Source organism: Calonectris borealis, chromosome 2 (genome assembly GCF_964195595.1).
Source record: "Calonectris borealis chromosome 2, bCalBor7.hap1.2, whole genome shotgun sequence".
NCBI lineage: Eukaryota > Metazoa > Chordata > Aves > Procellariiformes > Procellariidae > Calonectris > Calonectris borealis.
In genome coordinates this window covers 133476371-133491228 of record NC_134313.1, presented here as the reverse complement: position 1 = coordinate 133491228, position 14858 = coordinate 133476371, and the positions used below count along the sequence as shown (strand labels likewise).

The following is a 14858-nucleotide window of genomic DNA, read 5'->3' as shown; positions in this document are numbered from 1 at the left end:
TAATTCAAGCACACAATTTTGTTACTCAAATGTGCATATATAAAAGGATCTGTCATACAAACAAAATAATAGGAATGTAAATGCATAATTGACCATTAAGCCTAGAGCCTGCAAGTAAGTCTGAATGTGAGTAGTTTTAGCGAAATCAAGATGAGTATTTATATTCATAAAGCCAAGTGTGTACCTGTACTTTTGCAAGACCAAGGAGATAGTGAATGGTTAAGGTAATACATGTGCAAATATATTACTCTCTGCATTTCACAACAAGAGCTCTTGAAAAGCTTGGTTTTGCAAGATGATCTGTAGAAAACCAAGCAAATTAAAAAATAAGACCACTTAGTACAAGTTTTTGGTTAATTGTGTGTGTACAGGAGTGCATCAAAACAAAAAGCAAATAATCATTCAGCAAGTATTTACCAGTATAGATTTTTATTTCCTTTCAAAATAATGGGGTTTGTTTAGATTTAAAATACTTCAGTAATTACCTAAAACAAATGTACACTTCGTTAGAACTTCTGGTAAGTGCTGTTCTCGAGTTCTGAAAATGTGTGACAGAATACAAGAAAATATAAAATTGGGTTAGCAAAATACAATAACGGAGCTTTACAAGAGGGACACACATTATATGTTATTTTAAGTAAGTCTATCAGGTAAACATGCTGTAACAGCTCTCCACTTAGAAACGTGTGCCTATAAACTTAATCTGCAACCTGAATCCCAGAAAAAATTCACTACTGATCAACTCAAGGCTAGTAGGTCCAAGGAAAAAAAAAAATCCATCTCAAGCTGTGTTTCTTCATTGAACAAATCTTCCCTTTTTCCATAAAGTATTCTTTTTTAATTTATAGATCACTATATATCATAAAATCACTATATAACATTCTCTTACTGTTCAAGAGTCACCTAAGTTTGTAGCCATAATGTAAGTTATTTTATATGCAAACAGTTAAGTGTTTCATAAAAAAAATATTTATTTATTGCATCTAGTGGAAAAAAAACACTTTGATGGTTCTTAAAAAAAAAAAGAAATCACTGTCTGGCTAATTGCCAAACAATCCTGTCCTCTGGCTTGCTTTTTCAAGAATTATCAAAAAACCCTGGAGTTCATTGTGATCTAGACAACCAAAGATGATTAGTCTGCATGGGATCAGGATGCACAGTATTTGATTAAACCCACATACTTCTCAAACGAGCTATAAGGATAAAAAATGTGGTTTGTTATTGTGTCCATTTCCAAAGGACAACTCACAAGGTTTCCTCCTCACGTAAAAACTGGAACACAGCTGAGAAGTCTTTCAGGGCATAGCCTTTTGCACACATCATCCTGTAGATCTGATGTGCCTGGGATCCCAAAGGAACTGGTGTCTTTGTGTTGGTGGCAGAAATCTGGGCCAAGCCAAGGTCCTGTGGGGAAGGAGAAGAGGGAGGAAGAGGGCAGAGAGGAAGAACAGAAGGAAAGAAAAAGAGAAAAAGTCAGGGGAGAAACAACAAGGCTATAAATAGCCATGTACATATTATAGGTTATTTGGCTTCCATTGTGAAGAGGACTCTACTGCCAACAAATACAATACTCCAGCCTTAAAATTTCAGTCCTGGAAGAAGGGAGCCTTGTTTAGTTTTTCATTTTTAAAACAGTAACTCGATGTTACTCAACAGAAACAACCCGAACTTTGCAAGGCATGCAACATCCTACAGGACAGGAGGAATTTTAAGATTCTAGATCACTATACAACCTGGTAGCAAGACTGAGACTCTTCTTCTCCACTTTTTTATGTCATCTCCAAAAGTAAAATTTCCCTGGCTATTCACTTAAGCACTTCACATAGGTTGTAATGGCATCATTTTCTTGTTCGAGCAAGACGACATCTTTCTTTCTAAAAACAGGTTAAAAATCAAGCAGGAGGGATTTGAATAACAGCAAAATTGAAGCCACTTAGCCCACATTCATTTACTGTAATGTGACCAGTTAATAGCAAAATTAGCGGCATAGGCCACTTTGTGAATATGAATGGTTTGCAGCCTAACTGGAAGGATGTATTAAAGGATTTCTTAGGGAACTGTCCTGGGTCTGCTACAACTCAAAGTCTTCTTTAATGACTGAAGATAAACGGATACAGAAAATAATTCTACTGCATTTTTAAACACTAAATTTGGGGCAAAAAAAGGAGGGGAGGTTGCAAAAAGGATGAATTTGAAAACTGTCCTCCAAGAGTCGTTGGTCAACTGCAGCTATAATCTGCAATCAATAGGACGGAACTCAAAGGCAAGTACCAGGTACTATGACTAACCACAGTTAGCTAGAAATAGTCAGCTGCACACATGCTGGACAGAAATGACAAGCTAGGCCGGAGAATGTCTTGAATTCTAAGCTGAATTTCAGACATGAAACCAACCAAAGAAAGAAAAGCTAACAAGGACCTGTGTATATAAACAGATCTCTTGTCTAAGTATGAAAGTAATGCCTGCACTCAAGGTTGCCTTTGTAAGGTCTTACTCTTAAGAGTAATCAATTTTGCGGTCCAGATTTCAAGAAAGTTGCAAAAGAACTTCTCAAGTGTTACTAAGAAGTGCCTACACTTGCTGTCCCTCCAGGACTATGTCGGTTTATAGAATTTGCAGTGTTTTTATTTTTCTAAAAATAACAGATCTTTGATACAGAAGACCTGAGCGACTGTAGTACTGCTGAGAGCGCCTTTGGCTTCTCAGGGATGACTTACAAGACAGGTCTTTACTTTCTGTGTGTCTAGATTTGAATTAGCACAAGGAAATTCAAGATCTTACTCTACTCTCTAAATGTCACTTTGATCTGTAAATCAGCTCTATAAAGGTCATTCTGATACAAATCAGAATTATAGTTACTCTTCCTATTACCCTTCAATGACTTCAAGATCTAGGAAAATGGGGAAAACATACATATCAGATGTCACAGGATTCAAAATATTCTTCATCTGCACCAGGGCAGATCATTCCTTCTTGTCTAGCAATTCTGTTGAAAGACTGATGACCTGACAAATCTAGGAACAGTTACTTTAACCTCACTTACAATAAGACATTCCATGACATATCCCTAGCCTCTTCTAAACCCTTTTTGTGAAATCTGTTGCCATATTATCCATTTTATTCAAAAAAGCTTAAATCATGTAATGGAATATTAGAATGGCAAAATCATCCAATTCCAAACTAGTGAAGGTGCTTGGTTTGGGTAGTGGTGATCATGATGTATTTCTCTCTGAAGGGGCATTCACAGAAGCAATCCCTAAAAATTCTGAATAGACTGCTAGCACAAATACAATTTCATAAAGTGGGTTTGTTCACTTTAATAATGAAACTCTGGGTCCAAGATGGTTGAAACATCAGAAAACATCTCAACAATTAAATGGACAAGCACTCCTGACTCCAAAGTGCAGGAAGGTTGTTTTGGTTTTTTAAATTCCATTCTATAAATTAGAGCTTTGAAGGAAAAAAAACCCCAAAACATAAGTATTTGGATGGGGCTCTGAGCAACCTGATCTACTTAAAGATGTCCCTGCTCACTGCAGGGGGGTTGGACTAGATGGCCTTTAAAGGTCCCTTCCAACCCAAACTATTCTATGATTCTGTGATTCTAAGTAAAGCTTATCTTTAGTTTCAGGTTGTACAGTATTTTGCACCTTTTCTCCTGAGGTTGGAGATTCCTCAAGTGAAACAGTACAAAACAGTCCTGAAAGAAATTTGCCCTTTGCTGACCTTTTTGGAAAAGTAAAAATCAGAGTATAGTTTATGGCTCCTCTTATACTCTTTTGGAATTGACAACATCTTCCAGATGTCTCACTGTACTGACTATTCTAACCAGTTTTTCTCAGCTTGGAATAGGGAAACAGATTCTCTTTCAGAATCTGCTTCCAGTGCTCACTTTGGAAATACCTGGCTCCTTAAATTTATTTTGCAGTTGACGTAAATGAAACTGCCATTCGGAATAAAGCTCAAAGGCGGTCTTGACAAAAGTCAAGAATAATATGCTATAAATCTAGCTCTTCTTAGGATTCAAAGAATACATTTAATTAGCAACTGTGCTGTGAATGAAAGACGCAATTTCTGGCCTGCAGTGCCTCAGACACAAAGATGGCGAGGGGAAGTAAACTAGATTTTTTAAATGCAAAAACTTTAGAGCAGGTTTTACATTAAATTGACTAAATTCTAGGTTTCAGTATCAGATTTCAAGACTGAAGAGCTTTTCAGAGGTGTCTGACAAACTTTTCTGTCCCAAACACTTAACATAAGGATCCCCTGGCTTTGTTTGAGAGATCCATTGGTGACAAAATACTTTTAAGAAAGCCTTTGACATCTACCACATCTGACATGTGAGCAGTAACCTGAAGTTTAGTAACTGTGTTTAGTGACTCTGTTACTGAGTCACTCTTAGATGTTTTCATTGTGGACTATTCTCTTCTCAACCTCAGGGTTGTACCTACATTTTTCTCCTTTGAATATTGCTTTTCTTTTTTAAGTGGCAAAAGCATGCTCTGTATTTCCCAGGAAAAAGGTCCCCGACTCAAACAATTCACAAACTGCATGGTATGTCACATAACAGGATGAAAGGGATAGTAGCAAAAGCCTTTCCACAAACTAAGGAGAAATGTCTTAAAAGAGGTCACAACTGTACCAAATAATCCTTGAATATGATCAGCTGTTGTGGTTGCTTACTCATTCAAGTAATCTTCTGTCCATATAGAACAACATAGCATTATTCAAGACGCATGAGAGGAATTTTATGTCTTTCCTTCTTATTGAGGATTCCAGCCTAAAGAAGTCAGTCTTCAGGCTGCCTGGCAGGCAGGACTGGCAAGAGTCAGTCAGAAGAGGTGAACAGCAATTACAAACCTCTCTGAGGAACGCTCCTTTTAGTTGTCACTGATGCTTTATAACCACAAGCTGGCAGTTTCAACAGGCACAAGCCAGGCTGCTACTCCTCCAGTGAAAGGAAGATCTTTTAAGGCAGCTTCCAGAGGAGATGAAGGTCCCTCTTAGAAGCAGACCAAAAGAAAAAAACCCTTTACAAAGAAATTTAAAAGGGAGGGAAGGAAATGCCCCCATCCCATTTATACTATGAGGTTATTCTGGACAAGAGTAAGAGTTATGAATCACGAGAACAGAGACTGCAGTGTGAAACAGGGCACAGCAGGCAGAACAGATTCTGAAAACAGCACACAAGATGGAAACAAGAGCGTTGAGACAGTGCCAAGATCACTAATCAATAGCCCTGGCAAACTCCAAACAATAACCTAGCACATTTTATAAATCAATAATTTAAATAACACTTGATTGTCCCCTATGTTCAATGACGTGAATGTGACATAAAAACTGCTGCTTTCCAATATTTTAACACATCCCTCAAAGAAATGAAAGCTCCTGGTTGTTGGCCCATAAACGTAAAATGTAGCAGGGCAACCATTGAGGGGTTTTGAGCCATGCAGCATTAGCAAGATTTTTTGGTGCTACCACATGCAAAACACTCCGGATCCACTCTGGACAGAATTTGGCTAATTCTACCGAATGTGCAAATGCACCAATTGACATAAATCAACTGCAAAACGACAGGAAAAAGTATCAGTTGGCAGGTATTACATACAGGAACTCCAGCACGGTGGAGATTTGCATGGCAATATCTGATTTTGATCACCAGCTCTGAGAATGTTGTTTTAGTTTTAAGTCCTTAATTTCCACTGTACGTGGAAGAGCTGAAAATGGCCAGAATGCCTAACCAGTTGGGAGCACTCATAAACTGGTATGCCTAAAACCTGTCCTGTATGAACTCAAATGCCTCCCTCAGGACAATATCCCCATGCAACTAATACTCAGTGTGAAATTATTTCCTGCACTTACATGCTTAGATGAGAGATCTCTTCCAGGGCTGGTTTTATAATTTACCTTAGGCAATCATTGTACTAAATGCAGAAGTAGTTCAAGAGTCAGAGTTCTACAGCTCCTTCCTCCAGCTGTGTGTCCTCATCAGTGGGATGCAGAGCCCTGACCTCCTTGCCTACTTTCCTCTGGCCTCTAAGAGCTTTGCCTTCCTGACCACAGAGTGACTCAGGACAGTGCTTTCCCTAGAACAGCCAAGAGCATAGCAGTAAGCGCACTCTCCTGGGATGGGATAGCTGTAGGTTACAACTTCCTCATGCTGAGAAGGACCTAAAACCCAGATCTCCCACTTTGTGGACAATAACATAAGAAGCACTACTTCTGCCACCAACAAAGACAACTCAGACAACTAAGGTATCTGGAAGAGATTGGGCCCAAAATCTTAGATGCTTATGCCACTATTTGCACCTAATTAGGTCACCTGGATTTCCCCAAATTGCGCTCTCAAGCTTAGGCTCCTAAGTTCTACAGCAGTCATGCAAGAGGCACCTAAAATGGCTTGCTGAACGCTTGCCATACGCACAAGTCCATCAGGACTTCTGGATTAAGGCAGAACTCAAAAAGACAGTGCATATAATCTCATTGAGTGGCTCAGCAATAATAGTGGCTAGAAAGAGGCTGGAGGCTAAGGAAAAGCCCCCTACACAACTCATTAATTCAGAGTAAGAGGGTGGGTTCCCCTCTGTTCGTGCAGACATATTTCCCTGTAATCATAAATTTTCACTGCGAAGAATGTTTGCTAGAAGCTAGAGAGAGTTTGCTAGAAGCTAGAGTCTCTTCTGCTAGAGAGAAGCAACTGTACATCCTTTACATGCAAGTATTATGTACCTTAGCCATGAGTGTTGTTCCAAAGCCACCTTGATAATTATTAGCAGATGGTACTCCTTCCATCACTCCAGGAACAGGGTTGTACGTGTCGCTTGACCAACAGCGACCTGAGCTCATATTTAGGATTTTGGCCAGCAGCTTTGGGTCAAGGCCTAATCTGTCAAAGGTCAAGGAACAGAAGTGTTAATGTCACAATGCACAAGACACGGGTGACTTATTTTATATCTTAGGACCATCATTCCTCTCCCTTTATTATAAGTCATGAAAAATGACAGAGTATTGATATTGGGGGTAGGGTTGCTGTATCTTAAATTAAAGAGCATCAATCCACCATTTAAGCAGTAGGTTTTCAGAGCTTTTTTCCTTTTCCATTAAGTAAATCCCCTCCACCTAGCAATTTTGAAAGTGCAAGTAAAATAAAGGTCCTCTGAGAACAGCAGTTCCCTTGTATTTCAATTACTAAAACACATTCAGTTCTGCTACCTACTAGGTCACATACTTGTTCTTCATATCAAAATTATATTCTGTAAAGCTGAACAAAGCAAAAAATTCACAAGCAAGTGTGGCAGTGTGAAAGTACTTGTGCAATGTGTTTATACGTGCACACTAGTGCATTTTTGATGTAGGCAAGATAATGCAAATGATCCTGCTCTAATAAGTGAACAAAACCACTACACTTCTCAAAAAATATTACTATTGTATACATCTGTACATTCTTTGCTTTGCTATTATTAGGTCTTCTTTATATACTCTTGCTTATGAGGCAAGTCTGCCTCTCACTGTGACATATGTTATCTATTCGCAAACATACATTATAGTTTCTGGGTCAACTGTTGATAAGGTTACTGATCCTGATAAAACAAAGCTTGTCCAAGTAGAAACGTCATTTGTTTTATCACGGAGCTGGTGGCATAAACTGCTGCTCAACGTGGACCCTGAAAGTACTTCAATACTATAGAAAATTAACCCTCTTACATTACCCTCTTACATTAACCCTCACATTTATGCTGATATCAAGTTGCAAGTGTAATTTTACACCAATTACGTTTATACCAACAATGAGCAGCAGAAGTATATCCGGCCCTGTACAAATGTTCAGTTACACTCACGACAAAGAAGAAAGCAAGGGAACAATCCAAGATGAGAAAAGGACATTTTGAAAGGGATATATCACAGCCTACTTTGCCATGGACAGGCAAACAGGTTAAAAATAAAACACCTTTTCCAGACAATTCCAGCTGAGCTTTAACCTTTATAGAAGACAACACTTTTTACATTAGCTCTTACACCACAGACTTTTTGCAGTTCTCCATAGCCATGGGGATCCTAACACCGATTCCAGGCACTGTAGCGCTCAAGGTTTTAATTTGTAGATAACTAAAACTCATTACCAATGGAATAGTTGCTAAAATTTATGTCTATTTATTCCAGTAGGCAGTCTGGATTTGAAAAACTACATTTAAGACAGTGGGCCCTACAGCATGGTTCCTGTTCCCATAACGGCACATCTCTGCGATTCTGCCCTCCTAATGCAAAGCAAGATCACCTTCTGTACGGCAAAGGTAGCTTTTTAGCGTTATTGCTGTGCAGTCTTATTTATGAATTGCTGCAGCAGCCCCTGGAATTCAATGGAAAGTCCCCTGCTGGCCTGAATGGGATCAAGCTTTATTCTCCCCCTCATCTTCTTCCAACTCTAACTCATCTGAATGCTTTCAACGGACATTTTAAATAAAAAAAAGTATTTTCCAGCACCAGTATGTTTTCACAGTATTTGAATTGTACTTTTATCTTACACAGTGCATCAAAGTCTTCATCAAGAGGCACTCCGAATAACTGCTTTAATTGTTGTCATCCCAAAAACCTGCATTGGGAGCAAACAACACCTGAGCTTTCAAATACACAGAGGTTGTTTTTTGGCCAAAACAAACCTCTTGGCTTGTTTGTTTCCTTATCATTGTTACATCCAGGTCAGTATTTTTAGCAATGTAGTGCCTGTTTGTGCCGTATCTAGCTGCACGCAGAGGCCTGTAATTACAGCTGCGAGTATACCGCACGACAGAGAGCTTATTATTTCAAAATGCATATAACCCTCCCGAAGAATGCTCTTCTCACAGTGTGCCAACTACCTCTCTGTGAAAGTATACTTTAAAAGATATGTGTGTATTATACAGATATGTAAAATATTGTCTGCACTAGATCTGGCATATTTTTGCTCTAGAAAAAGAAAAAGGAAGATTGTGTCAGTTTAAATCCCTGCTTCTTCAAACTTCATTGCTTTTAAACACCATGCAGATTCTCTTCAGGAGACCCGAACCTATTTTTTTTTCTCCTTTGCAGCAAGTGTATCATTAATAAGAGCAAGTTAGAAGTGCTTTGCATTTCATCTTTCTGAGGATTCATCCACTGGTGCATATATAAATGACAGTTAAAATTAGATATATATTAAAATCAGTTACTGAAGAAGTCCTCTGTCTTCCACTGTGCCCAAAGCTTATAATGGTCTGAAACCAGCTAGAATATACAGTAATTGTCATTCAGTGAGAGTCTATCCTAGAAAGTCATGCTTCAGTGGAGAAGACTGAGTTTCCATTTGAAATCAACAAATTAATCCAAGACAGGTATCTGAAAGGGCAAGTTTAATAGGAAGCAGCTACTGGGCTCTCAACCATGATAAAATGTTATTGCTGTTTCCCTGTAAATTGGCTGGGAACATATGATACTCTCTGCATAAGAGCTCCATTGCTGTTCACGAGATATACTGCTCAAGCTATCAAAATGATGACAGTCTGCCAGTCCCCGTAACAACTTGCCATTGGACATGGCAAGAGCTTGTGCATGCGCGTGTGAATTTACAATTACCAAAATGTTCTTCTCCCTTATAAGCAGAAAAGAAGTCCATGTATTAACTGTACTTATAATAGAGCAAAAACAATTGCTTCCCTCAAATCAATGCTTCTTCAATAACATTCCTAATGAACCGAACAGCAGAAACTCAGCAACGGACACACATACCAAAAAAATGGTTACAATAGGAACGCTTCGAGCCACTGCTCAAAACTCAAGTTTTGCTGAGCTTTGATAAAATCATATACTGAAATTTTCATACACTCCTCTAAGAGTTCAGTCTGGAAAAAATTGAAATGGCATCTCACAAAAAAGATACATCCTGGTTTCATTTTAAGGTGTAACAACTGAAGTAGCTGAACAGTTGAGAGTTTCCCATTTCAAGGTGCTTCGGATAAATACCGTATGAAGTTGCAAATATTCAAGCAGAACCTTAGGACCCTTCTACCACAGCTAAAAATGACTTTGCTGTTGGCGTTTTAAACAAGGTAAGTGCTTTCAAGTGTCATTACTAACCTTCACAAGACTTAGCTATAGCCACATGCCGAAGACAGCAGAGCCACAGTGCTCTTGGAGGAATTCTTTTTCAAGGACTCTTTCTAAAATTTGCAGTGGGGATGTGCCCAGGGTTAATCATCCCTCAGTCCGCAGCACACACTCCTCTCTATACTGTGGGCTCCCCTTTCTGCTCATGTCTTCCATTTACAGCCCAGGGGTGCTCACAGAAACCAGATCTAGAGGCTGAAACTACGTTTAGGCTTAGCATCAGAGGGCAAAGTTCTTTTACTGTCTTTTCACTTCATATATCTAAAAAAGCAAGCAGGCACAAATCCATATACAGTAAAATTGCTTAGGGAAGAGCTGTATTTGCAGCTTTTGGCATAAATCTGGGTGCCACTGCAGTCTCTCCTCATAGAGACGACTTTCTCTGCTGTTGGAAGTACAGAAGTGATTTTGCAGTGAGGTTATTGCCATAGAGCCCTTATTGTTCTCCCGGTCCCTTATATCCCAACCATATTAAGCAACCTTGTCCTATCTTGTGTCACCACATAAGCCCTTCCCTGAGTCTGTGCAGGCAATTTCTGAAGGGACCGCAAACTGCCTGACAGGCAGCAACTTCCATCTGACCTAAACACAAGCCAAGTATCAGCAATATTTCATTTCTGAGCTTTTTTTTGCTGGTATTAGACATTGTTAAACAGGAACTCAGAGCTCAGTAAAAGAAAGCTACTGACACTGAGATGATCAGCAAAAGAAAAAGAAAAATAGTCGCTGGCTGTAGACAGTATCACTTTATGGTTTTATTTCTTACTTGTGAAGTTTACGTGTACTCTGTGTTGGTTTGACACAGTAAGTCACTGCAGTATTTTGCAATATGCACATTATCCATAAAACCGTATAGAAAATCTACTCAAGATTTTTCTACTGACAAGTTGCACTATCATGCTAAAAAAGAAGAAAATACAAATGGAAATGTGAATTCATTTCCAGAATGTCTGCTATACCTTCTAACTTTTAGTAGCAACATTCATAAAGCATCAGGAAATTAATGGAAAAAACAAAATGTAACAAAACAAGCATTTCAGTGGTCAGAACTCAGGATAGATTTTTTTTTTTTCTAATTAGTTACGGAATCTAAACCAAATCACTTCCAGTGAAAACGGACACCTTCATTAGTAGAAGCAAGTGGAATATAAATGCAGAAATTACATAGCAATATTGCCTATTTTTCGGGGAATTTTTGTGGAATTTTTGCTCATTAATGCCAGTTTTCCTTCCTCCTCACCACATTCTATTTGCTACTTATGTTGAAGTTTGGAAAAATTCTATAATTTCAAATATAAAATAAATAAAACAATAGCAGATGTCATTTAAAAATCTGAAATGAATAAAACAGTAACTCTCTGCTTCAGAAAAAGAGAATTTAGGCTGCATCATTTATGAAAACATCAGAGAAGAAGTGGTTTATTAATAGAATTAATATCACACTGTTCTGAAGACTTAAGCTCAGAGTACATATTGGTTTCTGGAAGGTGCTCTAATACGACTTTCTAGTTACATCTAGTTCAGTCAGCAATATTTTGAATAATTATTATCCAAAGTCCCTAAAACTCAAGATTTAAATGATGTAGCAGATATACACAATGTATGACATGAAGATACTTTATTCTATCTAAAAGTTAAGAACATGTCTAAGCTCCACAAGTTCCTATTATGATTTTTTTAGATTTCCAGTGTCCTTTACCATTATTAGGTCAGAGTCAGACTTTCTTTATCAGATATGCATTAATATAATAAATCAAGTTCAGCTTCCTACAGTCTCCAGACTAGGCAGCCACACTATCCTTTGAGTTTTAGACTTGAAAAAAAATCTAATAAATTTATTAATATAGCAAAACTTCTAATAATTAGTATTACAACTGTTAACTTGTACATTTGAAATTTGTACACACCAAAAGTGGAAAGCTCTTATTCTCCTTCTAAGCAGAAGTCATCTTCTCCAGGATTCAAATCACAGCACATTAAAATCAATGCAAAGGTTTTAAATTAATTCATAAGGCTTTAAATTACTGCCTCTATCTTAAACCTCATGCAGTTTCAGACTAAAAGAGATTCTGCTCTTTGTATAATTTGGGTTACAATCAGAAGGTTTCTTCTACAGTAAGTACAGTTCCTTCTTGATTACCACGATTGTCGGGGAGGAAGGTTCGTATATTGCCACCTTCACATTGGATTTTTGCTCACAAATGTTGAATACAAATTCAGCCAAAATTTAAACTGGAAAAGGACAAAATGAAAAATGAAAATTTTAAACACCTTCAACCTACAGTGACTGCAGACATCAACTCATTCTGCACAGGGCTTACACGCCCCGAATATCTGCCTTCCAAACCTCTTGATTTTATTTTATCTTCAATTTTAACTCTAATCATTCCTACAAATGTAGATAAAAATATAAAGAAAAATCAGTTGCATATGCTTTATTAAGTGAACCATGACTTAAACCAGAACCTGATGAAAGCTTTACACTACACTGGATTACAATAGTTGTATACAATGCTACTGTTTTTATTGTGGCTTGATGCAGACATGCTTCAGTATCTTACAGACTCTCAATTTTAAAATGTAAATGGTACAGGATATTGATAAACCAATTAGCACTGATGCAAAGCAAATTCCTCTTTTATCTCAATTACAACATGACAACTTAATAGGTCAAGATAGTCTAACATCTGAGACAAGGGCAATTCAATAAAACAACTGCATCTTGATATGGTAATTAAGAGGAAATGTGAATCCATTACATTGCCTCGTGTATGTGTGCACATGTAGGCATTCTTTTTTATTTATTTAAGCATTTGATGCCCTCTTGCTGTTTTTATAGTGTATCAAATCCACATCAACACACGGTCTAAAGCCCAGTTGATAAGTATCTACAATATCTGTAGTTTTAACGGGCCAATTTTAAGGATGCAACTGTGCAGATAAATAATTCATGAAGAGCCCTTAAAAGATACACAATTGCAAGATAATCTCTTCAAACATAGGACTTCTCTGTCCATAAATTTGCAAATGATTTAGATCTGGCTAAGAGAATTTATGAAGGTTCAAATACTGTGATACTGAACCGGTACTTTCATGCATTCTATTGGAAAACAAAACAAAATCACAAAGACCACAGCAAAATAAATAGATTACAATTGGAAAGGAAAAATAATCTCGTTTGAATATGCTGCCACATACAAGTCAGATGTATCACCTGCTAGAAAAGAAAGAGTAGTCTTAGCATTGACAAGAGTGTAGTGGAACATACTCCAGCTTTTTGACAAAGCAGGAGTTTTGGCAATTAGGACAAACTGCAGTGCTAAAGTCAAACAGGAAGGCAAATGTTCTTTTTTATGCTTTGATCTTAATTTGATATACACACTGTACTAGAAGTTTTACTTTACAATATATTTTGGAACAATTTAACAAAGTAAACAAAGCCAACAAAGCCAACAAAAGCCATATGGGAGTATAATACTCTGAATACATTGTACATTAGCTTAGAATACAAACAAAAAGTTACCTTTTTATTACCTGTGCATGTTTATAATGCAAGACAAACATTATTGTACATTGCACTACAGCAAAACAGATAAACTCTTAACTTCAGATGCAGAATGCAACGATCTATACAGCCAATACAAGAGAATATTACTGTTCTGAAGAGCCCTGCTTTACTTAAATAATCCCTTTAGCATGTTAATGGCTTTAAAGGAGAATTTCTGGCAAAAGTTTATCTATGCCATCTTATCATCATTGTCTTAGGGAAAGTCAACTGTAAAACACAAAAACTGTTAACACAGAAAAAATGCTTCAATCCAATACAAAAATCAAACAAACCTGATTCCAAGATTCATAGCCTCAGCAGTTCCAATCATACTGATGGCCAAGAGCATGTTGTTGCAGATCTTTGCGGCCTGAAAATAAGTTAAACCGTCAATGAGTTTCTGCATTTTCATAGAGCTAACATGCAGGAATCTTCTTTAACTAGGTCTGGGACAGTATGATCAAATATGTTCTGACAGCTCTCTTCTAAAGGTAGCACCAATAAGCACAGATCTACAATAATACAAAGTCAATGAAAGCTGCCCTATGGTTCCTTTAGAGATAAGAAAATACTTTTATTCTTAGTACAGTAGCTCAGTTAGTATATGTGGCATGTAGGGGCTCTTTGTCCTTCAGAACAGGACTGTCCTTCAGTAAATCCAAATTTAGAAGAAACAAAATTAAAATCTCTCTCCTCTAAGATGTATGATCTCAACAAGCCAACGTGGAGAAGCACCAGGACAGATGTTTTGGTGCCAAGCTATGCAACATGCTGGAGAAGAGTGCCCTGAGGTTATTTTATAAACACATGGTTGAAGACAAGTAAACAAGCAAACAAGTACAAAGATCTATTATAATGCATTTAGTTCTGGAATACAAGAGCGGGTATCATTAAAGAAAAACAAAGCAACAAAAATAAAAGACTGAGACAACTAGTAAGGCCTCAGCAAGCATTACCTGTCCAGTTCCAACCTCTCCGCAGTACACCACATTAGAACCCATGCATGTCAGCAACTCTTTGGCAGCATCAAATTCTTGTTCCACTCCACCAACCATGAAAGTAAGGTTTCCAGCTCGAGCAGCCCCAACACCTGAATCAAGACAACGTTGGATTTAATATCAGTATTTGTAAAAACCTTAAGACATTTACCTTATCAGTAAGGGTCTGATGATGTAAAATTTATGTGCTTAAT

General features: G+C 37.6%; 1 protein-coding gene across 2 annotated transcripts in view; it reads right to left on the bottom strand.

Moving 5' to 3' along the window:
- Nucleotides 1–410: 410 nt before the first annotated feature.
- Nucleotides 411–14858, bottom strand: part of HIBADH (3-hydroxyisobutyrate dehydrogenase) — a 90444-nt gene continuing 75996 nt past the window's right edge. For both annotated transcript variants that reach the window (XM_075143503.1, XM_075143502.1), the window contains exons 5-9: nucleotides 14623–14756; nucleotides 13960–14036; nucleotides 6730–6886; nucleotides 1250–1404; nucleotides 411–538 (exon numbers count right to left, since the gene is read on the bottom strand). In XM_075143503.1, coding sequence (XP_074999604.1) covers nucleotides 475–538; nucleotides 1250–1404; nucleotides 6730–6886; nucleotides 13960–14036; nucleotides 14623–14756 — 587 coding nt within the window. In that variant the 3' untranslated portion in view covers nucleotides 411–474. The remainder of the gene's footprint in view (nucleotides 539–1249; nucleotides 1405–6729; nucleotides 6887–13959; nucleotides 14037–14622; nucleotides 14757–14858) is intronic.